This window comes from Pongo abelii, chromosome 18 (genome assembly GCF_028885655.2).
Source record: "Pongo abelii isolate AG06213 chromosome 18, NHGRI_mPonAbe1-v2.0_pri, whole genome shotgun sequence".
NCBI lineage: Eukaryota > Metazoa > Chordata > Mammalia > Primates > Hominidae > Pongo > Pongo abelii.
In genome coordinates, this window is record NC_072003.2 from 77,785,375 (window position 1) to 77,812,164 (window position 26,790).

At 41.4% G+C, this 26,790-nt stretch overlaps 1 protein-coding gene across 5 annotated transcripts in view; it reads left to right on the forward strand.

Moving 5' to 3' along the window:
• Nucleotides 1-26,790, forward strand: part of WWOX (WW domain containing oxidoreductase) — a 1,117,686-nt gene that overhangs the window by 266,651 nt on the left and 824,245 nt on the right. For all 5 annotated transcript variants that reach the window (XM_054533076.1, XM_054533075.2, XM_054533077.2 and 2 more), the window contains 1 exon segment: nt 25,500-25,588. In XM_054533076.1, coding sequence (XP_054389051.1) covers nt 25,500-25,588 — 89 coding nt within the window.

Consider the following 26,790-nt stretch of genomic DNA (forward strand, 5'->3'; position numbering starts at 1 on the left):
ACGCTGAGTGTAAACATTTTTTGGCAAGAACATTATAAAAATCATGTGGTGTCTTTCTTAGTATATTATCTCAGGTAGAACATAATGTTGATCTGTCTTATCCCTGGTAATGTTAACCCTGATCACTTGGTTAAGGTGATGTCTGCTGAGTTTTTCCAATGTAATGTTATTAATTTTTCCTTTGAAATTCATAATTATTTGAAGGGAGATGTTTTGAGATTATGCTAGCAGCACAGTTTTCCTTAAACTTTCACAGGCTGACTTTCCATTGTTGGATCTTGCCTGCAGCAGTGTTTACCATGATGCTTGGCTAGTGGTTACTATGTATTTCCCTTATTCTGTTTACACTCACTAACTGGAATTCTTCTGAAGAAAGAGCTATCCCTTTTCCTCCATTTCTTTCTCTTCTTTTCTTTTTATTGAGACAAAATTTCACTCTTGTAGCGGAGGCTGGAGTGTAATGGTGTGATCTCGGCTCCCTGCAACCTCTGCCTCCCGTGTTCAGGCGATTCTCCTGTCTCAGCCTCCCAAGTAGCTGGGATTACAGGTCCACGCCACCATGCCCAGCTAATTTTTATATTTTTAGTAGAGATGGGGTTTCACCATGTTGACCAGGCTGTTCTCAAATTGCTCATCTCAGGTGATCCTCCCACCTCGGACTCCCAAAGTGCTGGCCCCTACCCTGTTTATTTCTGATTCAATTACTTTATATTAGCATAGATTCACAGGTATTTCTTTTTTTTTTTTTTTTTTTTTTGATTTCTTAATACCTCCATTTATTCTGTTGCTGAAACCATTCCAGCTTTTTCTGGTTGGCTTCTATGAAGGATGCTATTTTAATGGGGTGATTTTTTTCTTCTCACTACATTCTTCCTCACTCCCCACTTTTTATGTCTGGTTGCCATAGGCTGGTGAGAACTTGGTTTTGAACAGTTGAAGGTCTGCTGTTAGGGACGTGCTAGCCTAGGGAATGGTACTGAACTCGTGGGAGCATGTTAGTATCAGATGTGTGCCTTGTCTCTCTTGCTTGTAGGAAGAACAAGAGACGAGACACAGCAAGGTGGTGATGGGTATGTGAAGCAGGATAAAGAAAAAAACAGGACAGGCATTACAGGCTTAAGCCTGTAATCCCAGCACTTTGGGAGGCCAATGTGGGTGGATCACCTGATGACAGGAGTTCAAGACCAGCCTCAACGACATGGTGAAACCCCATCCCTATTAAAAATATAAAAATTAACCAGGCGTGGTGGCGGACATCTGTGGTCCCAGGTACTCGGGAGGCTAAGGCAGCAGAATTGCCTGAACTCAGGAGGTGGAGGTCGCAGTTAGCCGAGATGGCACCACTGCACTCCAGCCTGGGCAATAGAGCAAGAGTCTATCTACCCCCAACCCTACAAAAAAAGAAAAAAGAAAAGAAAAATCTTGGTGCTTGTAGGAGAGGCATTTATTTCTTTTAGGATTGGATGGGGCTTGGAGGGTTTCCAGGAAACAGCCTCAACCTGAAAATAGTAGACACAGTTCATGAAGAACTTACTATGTGTCCAGTAGATAAATATACCACAGCATTATCTTCTGTAATCATCTCACAGTCTTATGAAGGAGATACTAATATTTTGCTTGCAAAGATGAGGGAAGTGAGTTTCCAAAGTTGCTAAATGCATAAAGGAGGTGGTGGTGTCAGAATGGCATCTTGCTCAGATGGTTGCCTGGGACTGTGTCCAGAAGAAGACCTCTGGTTCCTTCCCCAGCATTAGGCAATATTCAAGTCTTCAGTTCCATAGGTAGGGGAGAAGACTTTCCATCTACTCTCTAATGGCAGTGGTATCCATACCCATATTCCACCATAAAATCTTTTTTATCCAGTATTAGGAAAAAAGAAATACCTTTCTATCCAGTGGTCACTCTGTGTGTGTGTGTGTTCGTGTGTGTGTGTGTTCGTGTGTGTGTGTGTTCGTGTGTGTGTTCGTGTGTGTGTGTGTGTTCACCATGCTGTGTGAATTGTGGCTTTAAATGTATTCCTGTCAGTTCCATATATTTTTAAAATGTTGGTTTTAGAGTATGTGCAAGTTTGGGGCATTTTTGAGGGCTTTTTCTTTTTTTTTTTTTTGACAAGGTCTTAATATGTCATCCAGGCTGCAGTGCAGTGGCGTGATGACAGCCCACTCCAGCCCCAAACTTCCAAGCTCCGGTGATCCTCCTTCCTTAGATCGCCAGGTAGCTGGGACCACAGGTGCACACCACCACTTCCAGCTGATTATTTTAAAAAAATTTCGTAGTGACAGTGTCTTGCTATGTTTCCCAGGCTGTTCTTGAACTCCTGGGCACAAGTGATCTTCCCACCTTGGCCTCCCAAAGTGCTGGGAATACAGGTGTGAGCCACTGTCCCGGGCCAGTTTTAACTCTCAGTGATTTCATAAGAAATCCACATCTGAGAGTCCCAGAAGGTAAAGTATTCCCCTTTCTTCTAAATATACTTGACCACCACCGTTCATGTTCTTCTATTAACCCTCCTATATTTGCCAACCCTCAACCTGTTAGAAACAAGAAATGGGACTCTGGAGTAGATCTTAGCGACATCATGAGATCCAACCCCTCCATCTTACAGCCGGGACAGTGAGGTCCTGTAGGAGGAGGTTGGAGAGCAGGAACTTGCCCAAGATCATGTGCAGAGTTTGAGGCAGGGCCTGGATGGGAAGCCCAGCATGGAGGCCCCAGGCCGTCTCTCCGCCATCTTGTTGTGATGCTCCTGGAAGAAAGCCTGTCACTTCTGCTGACATCCGACTGACCAAGTGGGCAAGAGGAATTCTTCAAAACAATTTAATAAATGCTTACATTTTCTCTTGGCCCCATGCCACATCCCCTCACTCAGTCTTGTTTTCAAGGTTGAAGATTCCTTTAGAGCTAGTGACCTTGCCCTTCCTGGCCTGTGGATGTCGCTCTCTATCCGTAACCCTCCTTTCCAGCGACCCTGTTTGCAGCAAAGTCTATAATTTTATTTTGGGCTTGGATATACTGATTACATTTTAGCTTCTGGTATATTTTCTTACCTGTCACAGCCATTAAATTTATTTTAATAGTTACTCTACTCTCCTGATAGCCACTAAAGGGGGAATTGGATATTGTCTATCAATTGGTTGGTCTGTGAACTAAGGCTGTATCTAATTACAAGGCATTGTATCGGTTCTGATTTATTAACCATTTACTTGGCTTTGGAGAAGGCAGCATTTTTAGTAGTACTGTTGAGCCTGCACGTAGCTTTTCCAGGAGGGCAGGGTGCCTGGAATATCTGATCTTACAGTTATTACTTTGTGTCGTATATAATCTTGTTTTTTCCCTGCAACAAATAAATCTTTGGGATTCCTGAAGAGAAAAAAAAATGGGAAAGGAAAAAAAAAAACATTTGTGGTTACAGTATAATAAAAATAAACTGTTTGTCGTGACTGCAGCTGACATTTATCAGCCTGTTTGTGGGTGCTCTTTCTCTCTATAATACAGAACATAATTTGTCACTTTGTAAATACATTCCAGTCTAAATCCCTGCCAGCATCTGTTAGTGTTTGAAGGATTAATGTGCTACCCTGTGTATGTCTGCACTTCCAGGGAACAGTGTAGCATCTGATTACGGATCGTGGGAGAGCAGGAGGGAACAAGGTGTTCTCTATGCTTTTTTCCTACATGCAGTCGTTTTGGCCTTTTTCTGATTTTTCTTGTCTTTATCCCATTCTGTCTAGGTACCTGGAATTTCATCCTTTGCAAGGATGTTCCTGGTCCCCAACCTTTCTTCTGTCTGTGATAGTCACAGTTGAAGTTATAGTGTTTCATGTGTACCATGGGTTGAGCTATGGATAATTCTTTGGGGCCAGTTAGACTGGGATTCAAATTCTTTCTACAGCTAGTTTATGAGCTTCAGTTATGTGATTTCCATTTCTTCACTTGCAAAATGAAGATGCTAATACCTACTTCTTGAAGATGCTGTGGGGATGAAGGAAGAAATAAATGTTAATGCAAAGTGCCCAGTTTAGTGCCTGCCATGAGTAACTGGTGGGTCTGTGTCACCTTCTGACATCATCAGTGTGATTGTCTTCAACGCATCCATGGAAGTGAAAGCATTGGAGGAAGCTAATGCCGTGAGCCAGCTGGTGGTTATGTTTTTGTTTTGTTTTTCTTTTTTTCTTGCTGGATAGTGGGTTCTGTTTATTGAGAAATATTTACATCCCTCTAAATCAGGTGCTTGCTAGGGTTCTTGGCACACAGAGCATCCCGCCAATAAACTGTGGTTCCCAACAAGGCTTGCAACTGAATCTGGGCAACAATGAACATGACTTCAATAATGACAAAAAGATTCAGATTCTTGCTGGAAGGTCCATATATGCTGTCCCCAGTAGGATCCTGGAATTTCCTGAATCATAGTGTTGCTTGTAATTCTTTCCACATTATGAAGTGGCTCTATAGACTGCCTACCACCTTGTATCTACTGCTGTCACTTAGATTAGGAACAGATTGCCAGATGTGGAAGAAGTAACCTCGTTAGTAACTTTTCTGTAAGCAATCTCCTTATTTCTTGTTTTTGTCTTTTGTTTTTTATGTGTACTTCTGCGTGCCTCTCCTCTATGGCTGCCCCCACCAAATTTCTGTGTCTTCATTTGCAACTCTCTTTTCTCCAGTAAAGAGGAAAGTGTATAGTTCTCCTTTCATTAGAGAAACATTATTTTGTTATTGTTGTTTTGGTTTGAGTTTCTGAAGTATAAATGCGTATGAACTGGACAGAAATATTATGCCCATGTGCCCCGTGGCCAAGATGGGGCTTGTGATTTGAAGCTTCTTTTCCTAGATTCAGGAAAGTATCACCAGTTGATCAGGGAATACATCTTTGGGCCCATTGGAAAATGTCTGTTCTTAGCACCCTAAATGCCCAGGTATTAGCATACTTGGGAAATGTCTAGAAACCCCTATTTCAATTTACTGACCATTTTTGGTAAATTCTGAGAGATGCCAAAATGCATTTCAAAAAGCTTTCATGTTCAAGAAGACATGTGGAATGATAGAAAACATTTAATGCTGTTATGTACAAAGTGAAATACTGTTAAACTTTTAGATTATTTAATAGAAGACACATTATACGAGGCAGTGTTTAGATATGCTCCCTCCTGTGCCTATCCACACATCCTTAACTCTTCATGTCGTTTGAGACTGTTAGGCTGTTTTTTTATTGTATATTTCATCAAATAGTGGGTGATAAAACAACAGACACTCTAAGGAATGGCATGACATTCTCCTTTCTTCTCATGCATTCACTGGAACCTGAATGTAGTATTAATTATAAGACTGTTAGACTTCAGGGGACTACACTCTTATTGTAAAATAGTGGTCAACTAACTGCGCCCTTCAGGTAGAATTCCTGCCGAGTACCCAGCTTTGTAATTAAAGTTTTACTGGAACAGAGGAATGCCAATTTATTTATGTATCGTCTACGGCCACTTTTGCTTTCATGCTATTAAAGGTGAGTATTTGGGAGATACTTGAAAAATCTAAAATGCTTACTATCTGGCCCTTTAGAGAAAAGGTTTGCCAGTCCCTGTTCTAGAGGACTCGTGGTCATTTGGAAAGACAAGTATGTCAAGTCAAAATGAGCAGGTGGTTGGGTTAGTGTTTTCTTTATACATATACGGGAACAGTTCCTATCATACCTGACTCAGTTGTCAAACTTGCTTAATCCAAAGCCTGGGGGTTGGATGTAGGAGAGAAGTTGAAATTAGCTGGGTTTTTTTTTTTTTTGTGTGTGTGTGTGTGTATCAGAAAAGCTACAATTTTAATGGTCTAAATCAAACTTGTTCAACCTGTAGCCTGTGGGCACATTTGGCCCAGGACAGCTCTGTGGCCCAACACAAATGTATAAACTCACTGAAAACATGATGAGATTTTTTTTTTTGCCTTTTTTTTTTTTTTTAGCCCATTAGCTATCATTAAGGTTAGTGTATTAATATTTTATGCGCAGCCCAAGATAATTCTTTTTCCAGTGTCACCCAGGGAAGCCAAAAGATGGAACACCCCTGGAAATAAGACAGAAAAAAGTTGTGAAAGGCTTTGAGTTCATGAACAGAACAACATTTTTGTAAGTAAAGTACTTACGGATGTGGCCCCTTCGTAATCTCCTGGGTTCGGGGATAATTTCCAGGCTGGGGAGAAGGTTGTGGCATCGAGACAGCAGCACTGTTTTGGAAGAAGAATTGACTTGTCACAATGGAGGGAGAACTACCATCCCAGCTGGGCCAACCTCCTCTTCTTTTTTTTTTTTTTCTTTGAGACGGAGTCTCGCTCTGTCACCAGGCTGGAGTGCAGTGGTGCCATCTCAGCTCACTGCAACCTCTACCTCCCGGGTTCAAGCTATTCTTCTGTCTCAGCCTCCTGAGTAGCTGGGATTACAGGCGCTTGACACCACACCCCGCTAATTTTTGCATTTTTAGTGAAGACGGGATTTCACCATGTTGGTCAGGCTGGTCTCAAACTCCTGACCTTAGGTGATCTGCCCGCCTCAGCCTCCCAAAGTGCTGGGATTACAGGTGTGAGCCACTGTGCCCGGCTTCTGCCAGCTTATAATTATGATTTTTGAGCAGATTTCGCATGCTTTTTCAGCCTTTGTTTTGTTTATAAACTAGAAGTAATTATGTCAGCTTTGTAAGGGCTCAGTAGGGTAGAATAAGGCCATGTCTGTAATCTCCCCTTCTGTGAACAGAGGGTACGTTCTCAAAAGCCTTCAATTAACATGAGTGGAATGGATTTTCTAAATTTTATACAGAGGAGAAAGTTGTAGGTCCTATATGAGTGATGACAGGTGATACTTAAGTTAACTGGAACATATGGCCCTCAGCCACAATTTCTCCACATCCCCTTCTGGGGGATGCTTTGTAGACCTGATATCCCAGAAAGGAGTGTGGCCTCGTAAAGCCACTGCTGTCCTTTGGTTTTCCTGATGTACCAAATGTAGTAAGGCCTCTTTTCAATGTGGTGAAAGCTCTGGGCCACCCCATCAGGCTGCAAGTGTTAGAAGCTCTTCCCATAGAGAACATCTATATCCTCAAGCCAAGGAGAAAAAGGAAGCTGCTGTTTATAAATATTGAAGAGGCAGGGAGAGCTCGCACTGAGGCCAGGCTGTATTAAATGCATGCCATCGTGAAGTGGCTTCTAATGGACATTTGTAAGGTGGTGTCCCCTCCCTTCCCCTCCACCCTCTAATGCTGCCTGGATTGCTCTTTGCAACACATGCAGTCTGCAACTTAGCTGGCTTTTAGCAAAATTACCCATCGCGATTCATTTGTCCCATTGGGCCACGGGAGAGGTGACCACAGAGCCAGATTCAAACGTGGCCCTGTGCCAGTGCCCAAACCAGCAGGCTGCACGTGTTCACTGACAGGATGGTACATCCCACCACTGCTCTGTGTCTGTGCGACTGTCAGCTGCTCTCTACTGCTCCTCATAGACTTCCTGTCTGCCTTTCTCTGCATTTCTCAGTCTCCCCATCTCCCTTTCTTCTCATCTCATCCCCTTTCTTCCTCTCTCAACTCTTTCTTCCTCTATCCTTTTTCTTTCCCGTTTTTTTTTTTTTTTACTACTTCTTTAGAGTTTGTTTTCTTATTGAACTTGTGACGTGTACGTTAAAGGAAAACCCATTAATGTGGAAAATTAGGAACATCATAGCTAATGTATGCTCAGGGCTTACTGTGTGCTAGACATTATTCTGAGTTTACACAGTGATGTCAGATTTCTCCTCTGTCACAGTAAGTTCTGAAAGATAGTGAAGAATATTGCAGTGAAAACACTGAAACTCACATATTTCATACTCGGGGGTATCTTTTAAGTGTGAAGCAAGAGAAAAAACATGGAAAAAAAAAAGACTTAGGAAATGCTTTCCATTTAGCTTTCTTGACTAACTTACTGGAAGACTTTTTCCAAATTATAAAGAAAAGAACCAAAATAAAGAGTTTAAGAATGAAGGGGTGTGCAGCGACTGGTAGGGTCGAGTCTCCTCAGGTACAACATGCAACCAAGGAGGGGCAGCTTACCCGGCCTGCGCTGGCCACACAGATGGACCTGCCACAATGTTGAGGGGCTGGACTGATTTCTCATTAAGGTCTGGGCAAAACTCAAAGAGGCAAACATTTTCATCACATACTGTTAACCATCCTATCGTGGGACCAATTTCTCCAGAAAGGTCTCTCTCGGTGGGAGGATTAATAAACACCATCAGAAATCCAATTAAACCCAATTGTTAAAATCCAACAAATACGTTACTTGTGGATACAGATGTGTATAGTAATGTGTATGGTGATGGCCTATCATATAGGAATGATAGAGGCAGCACAGTGCTGTAATGGAAACCACAAGGCCGGGCACAATGGCTCACGCCTGTAATCCCAGCACTTCGGGAGGCCGAGGTGGAAGGATCACATGAGGCCGGGAGTTTGAGACCAGCCTGGCCAATGTGGTGAAACCCCATCTCTACTAAAACTACAAAAATAGCCAGGTGTCCTGGTGCATATCTGTAATCCCAGCTACTTGGGAAGTTGAAGCATCAGAATCGCTTCAACTTCGGAGATGGAGGTTGCAGCCAGCCAAGATCACACCACTGCTCTCTATCCTGGGAGACAGAGTAAGACTCTGTCTCCAAAAAAAAAAAAAAAAAAAAAAAAAAAAGGCATGTATCTAGGTGCCAGACAATCTGGGTGCATATTTTTGCTCCAAAAGCAAAGATTGTAAACTGTCTTTACAATCTTGGGGAAGTTAGCTAATCTCTGCTTCAGTTCCCTCCTTGGCAAGATGGGATGATATTACCACCTACCTCAGAGAGTTGTTAAATGGGTGAATTCATAAATTCATATGTAAGTGTTCTTAGAACAGAGCTCAGTACATAGTAAGTACTATATAAGAATTGGCTATCATTAATATTATTCATTGGATAACTATCAAATTGAAAATACCGTTTACATTGGGGAAGGGAAAAAGGAGAGAAATATATGAGAGAGGTATGCTGGGGGTATCTACAATGTTTTCTTCTTTTTTTTTATGTCATTTTAAATGTTTCTATTCTTCTGTCCTGTTCTTAAAGTATACCTGTAATTATTAGGTTATAATTATAGATTCTGTCTTATTTATTTTTTAATCTTCTTATTGTGTCTATCTTTTGTCTTTCTCCATATTCTGGGAGAAATATCTAAGTTTCCATTCCTTATAAATGATTATTTTTCTTGGGATCAATTCTGGTCTTTACCATCTGCCAATGTGAGTTTTTGTTCCTCTATAAACTTTTAAACTTTTTTCTTTTTGGGCAATCCATTCTTAACCCCCTTCCACTTTTTCTCAGCCTATTCTTTTTTGTTTGTTTTTGTTTTCTATTTCTGTTTCATTGAGATGCATACAAAGTGGAAGATGGCCAACATGTCTAAAAATTTTGTTTCCTGACATAGAGAATGTTTAGAGGTCAGGTTGCTCTGAGACTTTGTTGTGATTTTTTTTTTTTTTTTTTTTTTTTTTTTTTTTTTTACTTGTTTGTCCTTTTATTATCTCTTGCTTTTATCCTGACTTTTTTCTTTGCTGTTGTTCATCCTTTAATTAGCATTCAAACTAATCATTATTAGAGTATGTAACATGATCTTTGATATACCTAGGTAATTTTACTTAAGTATATGAGTTAAGTTGATATGCACAGTTCCTCAGCATCAATGTCATTGTTTTGCAAATTTTAGTTGATGGTGACATCACTGTGCTAAAATTTTCTTGTGCATCCACTTCCTAGCTGTGACTCTCTACAGATGGATATAACTTTTTCATTTTAAGATGAAAACCATTTATTTTCAATTTCTAGTTTAACTGCATCACAGTAAAAAAGTGTAGTTTTTGTGATGGCAAGAATGTGAAGTATGTTGAAACTGCCTTTGTGATCTGGCTCATGATTAACTTCAAGAATGTATGAAAATACATATTTTTATGTGTAGTGTTCTATAGCTCTTTTACTTGGTTTGTACTCTTTTAATGGTCTGTTGACCATTTTATCTAAATATTCCATTTTGTCTGCTTTTACTTATTTCTATTATAAATGGTTATTCTCTTCCACTAAGATTGTTAAATTCATCTTTTCGTTTATGGCTGTGTTATTTGGCACATGCAAGTTCATGATTGTTATATATTCTTGCTTAATTATTTCTCCCTTTATGCATTATCCATTTTTATCTTTAGTGTTTAGTGTTTTTTATTTTTATTTTGCCTAACATTTTATTTTTATGTTAATATTTGTATACTAGCTATTCTGCTTTCAAAATGTTCCTGATAATTTTCTTTCTTTATCTTTATCATTTATCTTTAACCTTTTTATATTTCTCTGTTTTAATCATGTGTGTTAGGTAGGCAAGGATAGCTGCTAGGACAAATATTTTCTGATGTTTTAATAGCTTAACACAATGGTAATTTATTTCCAGCTTATGTAACAGTGCTTGTTGGGCTCTCAATTGAGGCTGGAAGTAGACATGTGAGTGTCTTATGGACTAGGCCTTGAAGAGGTGTACCTCCCTTAGATTTATATTCCACTGGCCAACTCTAAGTCTCACGGCTATGCCTAATTGTGAAGGAGACTGGGCAATGATTCTAGTTGAGTGCCCTGGAAACTAAGACACAGGGATTTTGTGAACAGCTGGTAGTCTCCATTACAGTTCTCACATCTGGACACCAAATACCTTTTGCTCCCTTGTTCCCACACAGAGAACATATTCACTTTTCTTCCAAAGGCAGAGTCTCAAAATCCCATTTAATTCTTCAATTCTGTGCAAATTCTAGGGTCTCCTTCATGCTTAGATATGGTTCCTTATGGTCCTGTAGCTTTCAAAAAGGCAGGCTTTTCATGCCTGCTACCCCCCTGCTGCCCTACACAATAGAAGGTGGAGTAGAGACAGAATATTAGCAGCAAAATCTCCATTTTCAAAAGAAAAGAATGAGAAACATGTTGCTCCATGACAATCAATGATAGAATCATGCTGGGGAGGTAAAGAAACTTGTAGTAAGAGAGCATTCTTTATCCAGGTCTTAAATCTGCTTTCTGGAGGGAAGTGCCCTGTCCATTATCCTCCATGGTCCCATCTGAACTGGATCTAGAGAAGGGTTACTCTCCTTAGGGGAATTAGCAGCTATCAGCCCACTTCCTGCTGGTGCATGGTTGAGGCTCAGTTATTTTGTTTTTAGCAGTTATAGGTTTTTAAGGTCAGATTAATCTTTATTTAATTTCTTAATAATCTTATAGGATTCAGATGTATTTGTTTCCAGTTAATTCATGAGTAGTAGCCACACCAGTCTTTTCTAGACTTGAATCTCAAGTTGCTTTATTTTTCTAATTTGTTATCATCATGCCTGTCTTTCAACTCAGTAGCAGCTACTATGAGGCTCTCTGGAATAATGAGCTTGGTTTGAAAAGTAGCATCATTAATCTGATATATGCTACTGGGCTGAATTATTTGAATTTGTAATGGGCTATTGTCTCTCAAAGACTTTTGCAGGCTTATTTTATGCTTTTTGGACTCCAGAATCAATTGACTTTTTCAACTCTATAATGTCCTAACTTTCATTTCTGCTTGCAAACTGAACAATGCTTTTTTTCAGGAGCACATCTCTTTCTTGCAATATCTTTGTAAAAGCAGCGTGGAGCACCCAGCACACAATGACATTTTAGCTCTTCCCTAGAGCTTCAGACTCAATAGGTACTAGATCTACATTTTGAGTTATGGCAGAACACAATTTTACCAAATGTCTTTTGTCGTAAAGACACAGATCCACATGGGTGTCTCTGATTGACAGTTGGCTTTGTCTATTTGGTGAGTAGGATATCCAAGCTCATTTCATTTAGTGGCTGTATTGTCCCCTAGGAACTTATTATAACTTAATGTTTATCTCATGGAAGGTTGAAGTATGGGGAATCCAGTTCATATGAGAAATAGCCCAGGAGTTACATTCTCTTCTGCTCAGTGACCATTAGTGGAAATGTAAATATCTCACCTCAATGCAGTGTAGGTCACGAAATGTGGGTTTCTGTCTAGTCAACCTCTTTTTCCTATACTGTGGAAAGAAGAGAATATTCTGAGGGACAGCTAGTTCTCTCTATCTGCAGTGTATCTTTTTTATACAGCATAGAACTATTTTTTTAAAATTCTATTCTTGGTTTCTGCCTTTTAATATGTGAATTTAAGTTCATGTTTCTTACGATTACTGATAAATTTGAAATAATTTCTGTATTTCATTGTGTTTTCTTCATTACCAAGTTTTTCTTATTTTTAAAATTTTCTGAGCATATATATGTATATTTTTTTGAGACAGAGTCTCACTGTCACCCAGGCTGGAATGCAGTGGCGTGATCTCGGCTCACTGCAAACTCTGCCTCCTGAGTTCAAGTGATCCTCCCACCTCAGCCTCCCAACTAGCTGGCATTAAATACGTGTGCCACCAGGCCCAGCCAATTTTTGTATTTTTAGTAGAGATGGAATTTCACCATGTTGGCCAGGCTGGTCTTGAACTCCTGACCTCAAGTAGTCTGCCTGCCTTGGCCTCCCATAGTGTGGGGATTATAGGCGTAAGCCATTGTGCCTGGCCACCAGGCATATTTTGGAATTGATCAAATTTCTTTTTATCTGAGTTACGCCATACATCATTTTTTCTCCCTCTTGCTCATTTGGAAGCTAATGATTCTTTCCTCCCTTTTTTCCTTTCTGTCTTTCTCTGTTTTCCTCTCTCCCTGTTAGTCTTGAAAGTCTTACATACATGTTTAAATTTTTTCTTAGAGTATCAAGTTATTTAATGTCTATCATTCTAATCAACAAAGCCAGACCATGCATGATTTAATGGCTCAGTGAAATCCTTCCACCCATAAAACAAACTTCACTTGTTAGTGTTGTTTTAGTTGCTTCTTCAATTTATTTTCAGTATAATTTATTTGGTCCTGTAGCTACTCCAAATGACATACAAAATTTGGCTATACTGATGACTCTTTTTGTGTTTATGGTGTTTTGAGTCCTCAACTTTTTCTGTCTTGATTTTTTTTTTTTTTTTTAAGACAGAGTCTCTCTCTGTTGCCCAGGCTGGAGGGCAGTGGTGAGATCTTGGCTCACTGCAAGCTCCACCTCCTGGGTTCACGCCATTCTCCTGCCTCAGCCTCCCGAGTAGCTGGGACTATAGGTGCCCGCCACCACGCCTGGCTAATTTTTTTTGTATTTTTAGTAGAGATGGGGTTTCACCCTGTTAGCCAGGATGGTCTTGATCTCCTGACCTCGTGATCTGTCCGCCTCAGCCTCCCAAAGTGCTGAGATTACAGGCATGAGCCACCGCGCCTGGCCTTTTTTTGCATTTTTAGTAGAGACGGGTTTTCACCAGGTTGGCCAGCCTGGTCTCAAACTGTTGACCTCAGGTGATCTGCCTACCTTGGCCTCCCAATGTGCTGAGATAACAGGCGTGAGCCAACCGCGCCTGGCTACATTTTCTGTCTTTACTAGTATTATGGTGGGAACCCATAAACCACTGCGAGGCAGATACCATTTTAAGCAGGAAACCTTATTTTTTTCTGAAGCACATTTAAAAATATTTTCCAGTTTATCTGTTAAACTTCCTGCTTTGCTCTTGGAGATCCTCTGAAAGATTTATCTCTTTAGATTCATCTGTAAAGAAAAAATAACTGTCGTGGTCATTTCTCAAGCATGATGATACTGTTACATGTTTACTGCATATTCTGCATACCAAGCACATATCCGTCACACACAGTGTGGCCAACTTCCGAGTGGCCGGCGTTCAGCCAAACAGCCTGAAGCACCAGGAGAAATGCCTGGGTTTCCAAATGGCTTATGGAAAATTGTTGCTGCCACTATGAGTAGCCTACTTGCATTTCTACTTACGGCTTTTCCCCATATTTGATGGTATGTTAAATAGTCATTCATTCATTTTCTAAATTAAAGCCTGTCCTGAAAACGTGCTCAGTGCTATTGACTGTGCATCAGGTATTAGAGACACAGATATGAAACTGTACATTTTAATTTACGATAAATGTCAGTGTGAATTATTGGTTGTTTTGCTTTTCTTTCGTAGTCTCCTGTAGGGTTCTTGGGAATGGAAATTGGTATAACCTTTTTGGAGGACCGTCAGTAAAAAGCTATCAAAAATAAAATGTGGGTATCTCTTGATCTAGTGAGTCTACTTCCAGGAATTAATCTTAAAGAAAAAAATTATATTTTCCCAAGTATTTGTATTGCAGCATTGCTTTCAGTGGCAAAACAAAAAAACAAAAAAAACAAACAAACTGGAAACAACATAAAATAATATTAAAACAGAAACAATGAGTAACACTTATAGGATTATTATTATTATTATTTTTTTTGACAGAGTCTTGCTCTGTTGCCCAGGCTCGAGTGCAATGGCACGACGTTGGCTCACTGCAACCTCCTCCTGGGTTCAAGCGATTCTTCTGCCTCAGCCTTCCAATTAGCAGGGACTACCAGCGCGTGTCACCACGCCTGGCTAATTTTTGTAGGGATGGGGTTTCACCATCATGGCCAGGCTGGTCTCGAACTCCTGACCTCAAGTGATCCACCTGCCTCAGCCTCCCAAAGTGCTGGGATTACAGGCATGAGCCACCGTGCCCGGCCACTTCTCGTAGATATTACCCAGCAATTCTCATAGTAACTTCAAGGAAGAGATTGTTCTGTAATGTCTGTTTTTACTGATAAGGAAGCTTAGGCGTAGAGAATGGTAAGTGAAAAGTTCACAAAGCTAGTTAAGTATGTGGGGGTGGTTTTTAATGAATGATTGAACATTCTTTAGTGGGCCACACATACTGGTGACAAAGAATGGGCGTAGAGCTCTGTTTAGATAGATTCAATTATGTATTATTGAGGAAAACTAGATTGTGAAGCAACCACGTGAACTACAATACGACGTTTTTAGGAAAAGTTGCACGATGTTTTTACATGGGTAGAAAATATACTCTGGAAGGAGTTGAACCAGGCTGTCCCTGTACTTATCTTGGGGCAGTAGGACTTGGGGCACGTTTTCACTTTGTACGTTATCCACTTCTTTATTATTTGTAATATAATGAACCAGTTTTATTTTTGCAACTAACAGTAAGTATAAATAGCTGATGACCACTTGGGGTGAACTGAAGTGCCTATGACCAACCACACGCAGGCATCCTCGGGACTACTGAGGCCAGAGAATCCTTTGTTATGGGGGCCGTCCTGTGAATTGTAACATACTGAGTAGCATCTCTGGCCTCTGCCCCCTGGATGCTAGTTCACTTTCCAACAAGTTGCAACAAGCAGAAATGTCTGCAGACATTAGCAGATGTCTGCTGGCAGTTAGAATGGCCCCTGATTGAGAACCAGAGCAGACTCTGCTCATACTGGGCTATCAGGGTATAGTTCTCTCCCTCCCAACAGCTGGAACGGAGACCATCTCCCTCCATTTGAGGATCATGCAGACTTCACAAGTCCGCCGTGTGGAATGTAAAATCCTTTCAACCAGAACAGACAAATCTTGTTTTTGTCTTTTTATTCAATTTAACCACTATTGGCTTGCGACTTGGGGCAATCACCAGGTCCCAGATCTCTGTGTTTGGAGCTACACATGTTTCTGAATCGAGGAGGTGGGGCACTGATGTTTCTTTTATCACTGACTTCCCCAAAGTGGGAAGTTCCAGTGCTTAACAAGTTTCGTTAAGAACACAGCTATTAAATATTCAGAATATACAGACTGTTGCTGTTGAGAATGTAATTATACAGTAAATTAGCTGATGTCCAGTACTTTGCCTTTTAAGCACATCTTTGATGTTTGCAGTACTTAAATAAGATATAGGGCATGTTTATTAAGAGTCTTCAACTGTGTATAAAACTAGAGCAGTCAAAAGTAATGGTGTCTGCTGAAGGCTTCTTTATCATATAAATTTACCTTCAGTCATCTATTATTTATTTCAGCTATTTTATATGCCATTATAATAAATATTATGACAGAGAAAGCTTTTACGCTTCAACTTATTGTACTCCTCTTTACTTGCCTGCAATCCTTCAGGCAAATGTAACCATGCTTTACCTATAGTTAACGTAAATCATCACTTACATTAGAATGAAAAATTCACTATGGAAAAAAAGCTCTTTCTTCAATAGCAAGGCATAAATGCACAATCATGTTGACTGCCAACCTCCTGTGTCATTCACTGTCCTTCCTTAAACTGTTTTTAAGCTGCAAAGTGAATATATTGCATAGAGGGAAATGGGAAGGTTTTGGATTATTTTCACTCTCTTGTTAGTTTCTGGCAAGATAAGCATTTTTTATCCGGATTGCAAAATATTGCCAATTACTGTCTAAGCATTTTTAATAGTTTTGCTTTCCATGGCACGCAACTCATATACTAAATTAAATAAGCTGTTATCTGGTGCAATTTCTCCTTGAATAGACTCAGAATTACCTATAGATATTGACACGGTTATTTTATAAATTGAGTTTCAGCAGCACAAGGCAAAAATTTTGGCCTGTATGTAATGAAGGAAGAGTTGTCATCATTTTCTTATTAGGGATGTTTGTGTATTTTGGCAGGGGGAGGTAGGAAGGGGACCTGGTGGAGGGCCCTGGAGTGAAGGTTGATGCTGGATGGTTGATTTGAAGGGTTAGGAATGGCAAACTCAGCCTCTGTTCTTCAAGAATCCCCCCGGGGCTCCCCCCGGCCCCCGCCCCCCGCCCCCCGCCCCCCCCAAAAAAGAAGGAAATCCAGGGTTTTGCCAGGGATCATTTTTGGTGTGGTTCTGTATTTTAAAATGTGGAATCATCTCCAAGAGTGTTTGTTTATTAAAAGCAAAGTGATAAAATGTGTCAAGCCAGTGAAGAGACTCTCAAACTCCCCTTTCCTGTGAATCCTATCAGAAAGAACATTTATGAGGGCATACTTTTCATCTTCAGGCTTGGCAAAGATGGGTCAAACTCCCCATTAGACTGGCACACGATGCTGTTTCAGGTTTGACTAAGAGATACAAGAATCACTAGTCAATGAAAGCAACTGTGTCTCCATGCATTTTCCAGTGAAGATGCAGCACCCATCGCCACCATTACCATCGCTTAAATAATACTAGAGGAATTAGTGTTATGAAGTCCCACATACGATATTGATGAATTATTAAACCAGTTGAGTTAGATCTCTATTGTAGTTCAGTGAATAATGTCATGTCAATACTATGCTCAACGCCAGTGTCTCTTGCTGTTGTAAATGTCACAGCTCCTATTTAAGGTTTTAGAACATAAAATCAGGACTGAGAGTATGTAAAGCGGAAGGGTGAGAGACATCAGCATAATGCAATTAAGGCCCATTGGATTAGAATTTGCAGGATGCCATTAGCAATAAGCTCTGAGTATAGATTATTGCCGTGCTTACATTTTCTCCTTCAGCAGTAACACTTCTCTTGTAAATTCTAAGTGGGTAAAATAAATATGATATAAAACAGACACAAATAAGAATATATAGATGATGTTAATGTCTTCAGAGCTTCCCGGTGTTACGTATTGAAGAATATGACGACAGGGGAACAGCCCAGTGTGGCAGTCTTGTGACGACATGAGCATTGGAACCAGCCACATCTCATTTGGAAATGTGTATCTGTGTCTTACTAGCTTGGCCACTTTAACGTCACTCAGCCTCTGTTTTCTCATCTGCAAAATGGGGAAAATTATAGATGCTTCAAAAGATATTTGCTGTCACTATTAAATGAAAACAAGCATGTCATCGGTGCTTACTATTTTTGTTGCTTTTATGATCAATAAATACATGCAAATGAGAGCTTTGTGAATGAGATTCTGGAAATAAGTTTTTCTGTATGTATAAGGGAGGGGTAGATACATAGCCATCCAATCAGCATCGATGGGTACCTTGAAGTGAGATCACAAAATAGCTAATTCCCTGTAAACAGCAACCCTTGTCTCTGCAGTTGCATATGACAAGTGCCCCAGCTAAAAGAGAATTTCCTCCGGATATAATGGAGGCCACGTTCAGCACAGCCATCTAGTGTACCTGGGCTTCTTCCATCTCCAGCCACTGTACCGATGTGTTCCTTTATTTGACCCACATAGTGATGATGCTTTCAACACAGCATAACAAAGAGCTGCTGCTTTGTGCTGCTAGATGTGCCAAAAGTGTGTGCCAGGGATTCTTTTGTTGGAGGTAAGTGGAGAACGCAAGGCCCACATGCATGAGACGGGAGTGTTTTGAAGCATGCTCAGTAAGACCCAACAGTTTGGGCCGCAGACCAACTACTTCGGTTTGCTATGGCGAGAAATGGGATAGGAGAGCAAACTCATTGATACCCTCCCAGCTAATTCCTAGGCAATTTACAATTGTAATACTTTACAAATGATTGTAAAGTAATAATTTGTGGTTTTGAAAACTAGGTTTGATCATTAGAATTATTCTTATCCTATGTTCTAAAGGCCTATTTCCTTGAGATGTTTTTTCTCCTCCCATTGTTGGTAAGCATAATGTAGGTATAAGATGTTGCCTTTGAAGTGGTGGAATGATGGAGAGGAAAGAAGAAAATGGAGATTGAATCTGGAAAACGCAGTTAACTTTAGAGGCAGTGTTAATAAATACATGAATTTAGTCCTGTAAATGTTTTCTCCCTTATTTGGGGCTTGGTGTATTGAAGGTGTCCGTTAACTGTGCTACCAATGAGTGCCCCTGTATCCGAGGGAAACGGGAGAAGTGTATTTGGGCTACCAGGTTACCAAGATCAGGACAGCATGAGGCAGTTACAGATCTGATGGTTTCTCCTGGTCTGTGTCTCAGCTGCCGTGAGGGCTTCTAAGGGGCAAGGAGGGTTGGGGGATGAGAGGACCGGTACATTGTGTGGATTCATGGAATATGGAATAGTGATTGAAATCTTGCAGCTGTGCACGAGCCTTTTGAACCTCAACTTCTGCATCTGTGAAATAGGTGGATGACAGTGACTGCACCCTTCAAAGTTGCTATAGGGATAAATAACTGCTGTGAGGCAAGGACTGAAATGGTCATTATTTTGAGATGGCTTTTATCATTGGCCAGTGATGACCCATTCAGCCCTATCCGTGAAGAGTGAAGAACTGCACTCTTTATGGATAGGGCTGAATGGGTTATCACCCATTCAGCGGTGACCACCACATCTTATGCGTTGTGATGATCACGATGATTAAAACAGTACACAATCACAATATAAGGATCTAGAGTTATGAACTACTGATCAGGCATCATGTTCTGCTCCAACCGCTTTAGATACATTGCCTCACTTCCCCATAGGGCAGGTGCTGTTATTACTCTCACTTCGCAGAGGAGCAAACTAAATACACAAGAAGCAGTAACTTACCCAGCCCCAAACCACTCCCTGAAAAAAGAAAACAAGGGAGACCCACAGGTATTAAAATGCATTATTATTGGAAAACAATGGGCATCACATTTTAGCAGTGGCCTTCAAAATAATGATAATAGCATATTTTGAGAGCCCATTGTGTGGCTCATACCTTATATTCAATCTATCTAATCTTCACTCTAACCATAGAAGGCAATACTATTATGCTGATTCATAACTAAGGCAATTGAAGCCCAGAACATTCCAGTAGCTTCCCTGAAGTCAAGTTGCCAGTGTATTGGACATGCTGGGCTGTGGTTCCAGGGCAGCCTGGCTCTGGTGTCTTTGTGTCTTTGCTGCAGATGACCATATCTCCCCATTTCTCTGTTTAAATACCACACACTCCCCATATGGTTTCTTTGGTTTCAGGCAGTATCGCATCAGAGTCACACATGGCTAATTTATAGTCATAGAATGATACTAGAGATCACTGTTGCATAACAACAAGAAACCCGTTTGATTCCACACTTACAGACTCTTGAGTCACTAACACAGGTTTTAGAATATATAAAGAATAGATAAAGAAGACTTAGTGTATTAAGGTGTCAGTGAACTGTGCTACCGATGAGTGCCCCTGTATCCGAGGGAAATGGGAGACATGCATCTGGGTTGTTTGATTATGTCTTTCTGGCTGAGCCCTGCATGTTGGGAGCAGGTGGGCTTCTGAGCTACCTAGAAGTTGCCTCATGCTTCACATGTGGGATGCCACCTGTGTGGCTCTGTTTTAAAATGATGGGTAGTAGAGTCTGTATACATAATTTAAAATACATTAACATTTCTGTTTTGCCTGAGATAAGCTTGTACTGGTGTGATCAGAAGGAAGAATGAGGATTTGGGGAAGGAAAATTTTGAGAGCCATTTTACAGCATTTCAAGATTCAGTGATCTCAGAGTGAACCTCTTTTGGTTAAACAAGCATGGGAGGATGGATGATTGGATGGATGGATGAATGGATAGGTAGGTGGGAAGATAAATGGATAGACATATAGGTGGGAAGGAAGGAGGGATATATGGAAGGCTAGAAGTTTATTTTACGGTGGTGGGATTTTTTTCTTTTCCTTTTTTACTCAGACAGTCTTGCTTTGTTGCCCAGGCTGGAGTGCAGTGGCACGATCACGTCTCACGGCAGCCTCGACCTCCCAGGTTCAAGTGATCTTCCTGCTGCCGTCTCCTGTGTAGCAGGTGCACACCGCTATGCCCAGCCAGTTATATTTGAGATGCTTTTTTATATGGCCCATATTCATATGTCTTTGTGACTTTTTTTTATAATGGATGTGAGTATGAAGTAGGAGTTGGCCTGAAACAAGCCCAGAGAGGTAGACAGGGACCATGTCATGGACTGAGTTAGTTGTTGTTGTTCCTCACTGTCTGTTTTTATTTCTCCTCTTTCTGGACGCATAGCATGTTGCACCTTCTGGAAGCTAACACAGCCATGTGACTTTGTCAAGGAAATGTGAGCAGAAGCAACACCAGTCACTATTAAGTGGAAGCCTTTGAGATGCCATGTGCAACTCACCACGTTGCCTTCCACATGCCATAGAGGCTGGCGATGTTATAGACGACAGAGGCTCCGTCCACCTGGTCCCTGGCTGGCCATGGTGAGCTGGGCCCACTGACCTACAATGAGTGTGAAGTGTGAGCAAGTCATAATTCCGGATTGTTCTAATTAATGGAGATTTGGGAGTTGTTCCTTACTGAAGCACATCCTGATTGATGCAGAAGATCTTGTGAGCAATGCTAAGGAATTCAGACCACGTCTTACTGGCCACTCTGACGTACTAAAGGGTTGGTTTTGCCAGTGAAGAGAGCAGGCTGTGACTGAATGAGGCCTGAACTTTTCATGTTCTAGGTGGCGTGTGCTGATTCTAACACTTCCTAATGAAAGTCATGGTTTGCTTGGTGGTGATGGAACAGTTCTATGTCTTGAATGTGGTGATGGTTATATGAATACATACACATGATAAATTGTCTTAGAATTATGCACAAAGGTATAGCAAAGAAAATAAACGCATCTCAACTTGTGTTAGTTCTTTCTCACACTGCTATATAAACAACCTGAGACTGTGTTATTTATAAAGAAAACAGGCTTAATTGGCTCATTGTTGTGTGTTCATGTTCTGCTTCTGGATAGGCCTCAGAAAACTTCCAATCATGGCAGAAGGCCAAGAGGAAGCCGGCACATCTTAGCGGGAGCAGGAAGACGAGTAGGGGGAGATGATACACACTTTTAAACAGGCAGATCTTAGGCAAACTGGATCACAAGACAGCACTAGGGGGATGGCACTAAACCATTTTTAACCAGCCCCATGATCCAATCACCTCCCACCAGGCCCCACCTCCAGTATTGGGGATTACAATTTAATATGAGATTTGGGTAGGGACACAGAGCCAAACCACATCAGGTGACATCCCAGTAATGACTGTGGTCTAGTAAATTGTGTTGTGCTGATGTTGATTTTCAGGTTTTGCCAGTGTATTGTATGTATGTAAGATGTATATATGGGGGAAGCTGGATGATGGGTATAGGGTGTTCTCTGTACCAGTTTGGCCATGTTTTGTGCATCTATAAGTAGTTTCAAATAAAAGTTAACAACAAAAAGATCATGAGTTAAACCAAGAAAGTGAATTATGGTCAGTTGCAGATTCACTGCCAGACCTGGCAGGAAATCTCACCTTGGCAGATTGAGTCTCTCGTCCTCACCTAACAATCAGCAGTTCACCCCTCAAAAAGGGATTCCGTATGCAATCTGTCAGCCACTACCTTCTTATTTAGAGTGTGTCCCACTACAAACATTTCTATAAAGCTACTAAGTTTGTTAGACAATCAGAAGTGCAAACCACCAACACACACATAAACACATATGCACACCCTAATTTAAAGGCTGCATTTTCCTTCTCCTGGACTTACTGTGTTGCCTCCAGTTTCTCTCCATTTCTCAGGATTGGTAGCAGAAACGGGAAACCTGATTCCTAGGGCAAGCGAATCACCTGAATAACAGTGTGTGGACTTGAATCACTATCCCCAGGAGCCTAGTAACCCACAGCTTGTGGATTAGTCTGTTGAACTACTTGATGACTTGTGACCCTTTTTTCCCGTAGAGGTGTATGTTCTGATTTTCTTCTTATTGGTAGTGGCAGCTCTGTGCTTTATTTTGAAGGGAAGCAGGAGAACAAAAAGAAAACTTAGCAGTTGTACGTTACTTATAGAGAAGACTGTATGGGCTAGTTGGCTGTGCTATCATTTTTGTTGAAATACTGCTTTGGGTCGCCATCTGGGAATGTTCTGCCTGTTTTATGGGGGAAATACAGACATGCGTTTTTATAATATGTAGTCTGCATATCCCTTGGGGTTTCTACTGGGGGTTTGGCTGAGCAGAATAATTTCTTTACCACCCCCTCCGCAACATAATGAATGGCTCTGCCTTTCCTCCAGTGATACATTCACATTTCTGTAAGATTCTCCACGTGGCAGTGAGTGTCATGCTCCAAGTAAAAGGAGGCAGGGACCAGAGGACTTAGGATGAGGATTAAAGGTCACTTTGTTTGCTGACTCTGAATGTCAAGTAGTTGTGTTTATGAGGCATGAGCATCTCTGTGGGGTATTGACACATTTTACACTTTGAAAAGATTTTTAATCATCAGATAAATATCAGTTACTCAGACAGCTTGTGGGGATTCTGCTCCTCATCTGGAGGTCCACACCTTTCACAGGGTGTGACTTCACTCACATGCCTTCAGTCTTCTTGGTGGCAGTTTCCCTCTTTATAGGAGGGATGTGGCCTCACCTTACAGCAGACCCTCTAGCTCTATTATTCCCTGAAGGTAGGAAACTAACAACCCACGTGTTGGCATTTTCCCCTTTTCTTAGATCAGGTTCATGTTTCTCCTCCTCGTTCCAAAATCTGCACATTTTGGCATCTGCCGCTGTTAACCAAGACCAGGAATTTAAATCTATGTTGACCAGTTTGCCTCCACCACTGATGTGCTGTTGGGGTTTGGGGACATAATTTCATCACTTTCCTACCACTTTTCCTTAAAACTAGGCTTTGTGCCAGGTGCGGTGGCTCACGCCTGTAATCCTAGCACTTTTGGAGGCCAGGGTGGGTGGATCGCGAGGTCAAGAGATTGAGACCATCCTGGCCAACATGGTGAAACCCCGTCTGTACTAAAAATACAAAAATAAGCTGAGTGTGGTGGCACGTACCTGTAGTCCCAGCTACTCGGGAGGCTGAGGCAGGAGAATCGCTTGAACCCAGGAGGTGGAGGTTGCAGTGAGCCAAGATCGTGCCACTGCACTCCAGCCTGGGCAACAGAGTGAGACTCCATCTGAACACACACACATACACACACACACACACACACACACAAACACACAAAAGCACAGGGCTTTGTTAGCAGGCATGACTTGGATTCTTTAGGATCCTTCCCTCAGTAATCTGGTCTGATGTGGCCTTCAGGGAGGATCTTTGGACATCATTGCCATCCATCTATCCAGTGTGCTGGACTGTAACCCACCCAGACTACCATTTATTGCCAAGTGGCACCGGGACAAGACTTTGGCACAAGAGACATCTTCTCTGCTAGTTAAATTAATTAGATACTTTGTCTTCCAGACAGGATGTTAGGAACTTATGAACATGTATCCTTACAAACCTATGAGTAGATGACTAATGTTCATCTTTTACAGATAAGGAAACTGAGGCTCAACAGTGTTAAATGGTCCAGAATGAGTGTGTTTTCTAGCTGTCACTGCCTGATGTTTACTGCTCAAAGCTTAGGACTTGGGTTAGAGCCCAGGACTTGGCGGCCAAGATAAACCGGCTGCAAATACACTGAACGTCTCAGCCTAGCTCCTGTCCGTCCCCGAACAGGACACTTAGGGTATAGGATGTTCTTAGCAGTGCCATTTGCATCTCCCTTCATAGCCTTAAAGGTATCATGTTATCCTCCTTAATCTTACTTAAGCATCACAGTCTAGACTAGAATTCCCAAGTCAACAGTTTGTTTTACGGGACTCTTGTTATTTGAATAGGCAGGTGGCCCTGTGTTCTTGGCTTTTCGTCCTTTCGAGGAGCTAGGTCTAAGAAGTGATAGTATTTAATCTCGCACTCTGAAGCGCACCCAGATTTAAAAGTTTGGAGTGGCCCATACACACAAGACTAGTGGGAGGGGCAGCCCGGAGGTTTGTCCTTGCAGAATGATGCCACGAAGAACATGGCCAATGGAACACCATTGCTTCACATCCTGACCTCTCCAGTTCTCATAGTTTCTTGCCAGGAGGGAACTTGGGCTTCTTTATCAGACTGACTGGGGTCAGTTCTTGTACTCAACTTCTCATCTCTGTGATCTCTTGTAAGATGCTGCATTGTCAAATGGAGAAAACATTGTCTTTGAGTTGTTAGGAGCCTTAAGTGAGATGGTGTGCCAGCCCGTGGCAGGCCCTGAATACACAGTAGCCATTATTACCATTATTATTCCTGTCACCAGCATGTACTCCACCTGTTGATAGAGTTTTCTGGGTATACTAAGCCAGGGTGTTGTCTTTGGGATCGAGGTCCGTCAGAATCCATTGGTATAAATGAGTCTTTCTGCTTTTGTACTTTCTATAAAGGAGTTGTCTTTGATTTTTGATGCAGGTTTAGTGGAGATATTTCAGAACCTGGATGGCAGCTTTTGAAATTAAGATATTGTCCACTGCATCTTTCCATGATCCGGGCCTTGTCGTGTGTTCCCCTCCTTACAGCGTTTTAGGATGCAGATTGAGAGGAGATAACATTAGCCCGAACTCCCTTTGCAGCCTCTTCTGTGTGGCTGAAACACAGCACAACCCACCCCCCGGCCCTGCCCCCCGGCCTGTAGGTTTAGCAGAATCCCAGCCTCACATCCTCCCCGAACTTGGCAGTAAAAGCCCTGTTCTTCCATTCATTCTGATGATTTATATTCTCTCTGGGCGCCTTATATTAAACAGGGGAATTCCGACATGTTCCATAACACATTTACTGTAACTTGATACCATGAACTAAACTTGCTGTTATTTATCATTTCTTTTTATTTTCTCTCATTCCAGCATAAAGCCAAGGTAGAAGCAGTGACCCTGGACCTCGCTCTGCTCCGTAGCGTGCAGCATTTTGCTGAAGCATTCAAGGCCAAGAATATGTGAGTGTTCCAGTGGAGGGTTATAGATCATAATTTCTTGCTATTGTAATATCTTTATCAGATGAACACAATTGGGAGAACGCAAGGCTGTTGTGTTGTCTTGGTGTCCAAACAGGAGGCTCATTTATATTGGCCCTGTTAAGGTGAACCATATTTTCTTGACTCACAGTCACCTTCATTATGAGATGTGTCATCAATCTGATAACAGCTTCCCAGATACCAAAAGAGAAGACACTATTAAAGCACTAGTAAAAGTGGCTAATAAAAGCTTGGCAATAGTAAGATGCATCCTGATTATAAGATTTTTTGCAGTGTATTTCAGAATCGAGTAAGAGTATATTTAAATTGCATTCAGGAACAAGTAAACTCAGTTATCCAGTATGGCAGGGAGGTTGACAATCCAAGCACCCAAAAGACCTCCAGTTTGTAAAGCCTTCGATGATTCGATGTGGTACATGGATGTGGTTCCAAAAAATATGGACTCACATTCCTTCTATTTATTTTTTTTTTCATCCTTTTCAGTCTTTCGAAATTCTAGTTGGAGAAAGCCTTAGTTAGGGCCTAGCATATTTTGATGCTATCATATGCTAGCATCCCTTTCTAACAGAGAAGGTTGTAGGAGAAAGGGAGAGAAGTGGAAGGGGGTGGGGAGACAGACAGGAGGCCTCAAACTCTGAAACCCTGAGCTAAGGAAAGCTATCATGGCAAGCTACACTAATTACGATACTTTGTTTCCAAGTGTTTATTTTTACTCATATTTAGGGCAGGCAATCCTGGTTTCTCATTTAACATAGAGGTTTGAATTTCATTAATAAATAACTTCATTTATTTTTTTTCAGTGACTTGACTCAAACATGAGGATTAAGTTAATAATAGCACAGGTGGTGCCAAGGATAAGAAAATTACACAAGAGGCACCAGAACCACTGAATGTGGAGAACTCTCATAAATGACAAGCTGCCTTTGGGTTAGGCTCTGTTGGGAACATCGGTTCCGCAGTGTTCCAAGCAGCTGAAGGATGTGAGGGAAGGGATCTTACACCAGATATTCAAATGGCCCTGTGGGGAGCTGACACCACACTGCTGTCTAGTATCCAATTCTCCTTGCACAGCTCTGTCACCCAGGTTGGAGCACAGTACATGATCTCGCCTCACTGCAACGTCCCACTCTGGGCCCAAGCGATTTTCCTGTCCCAGCCTCCCG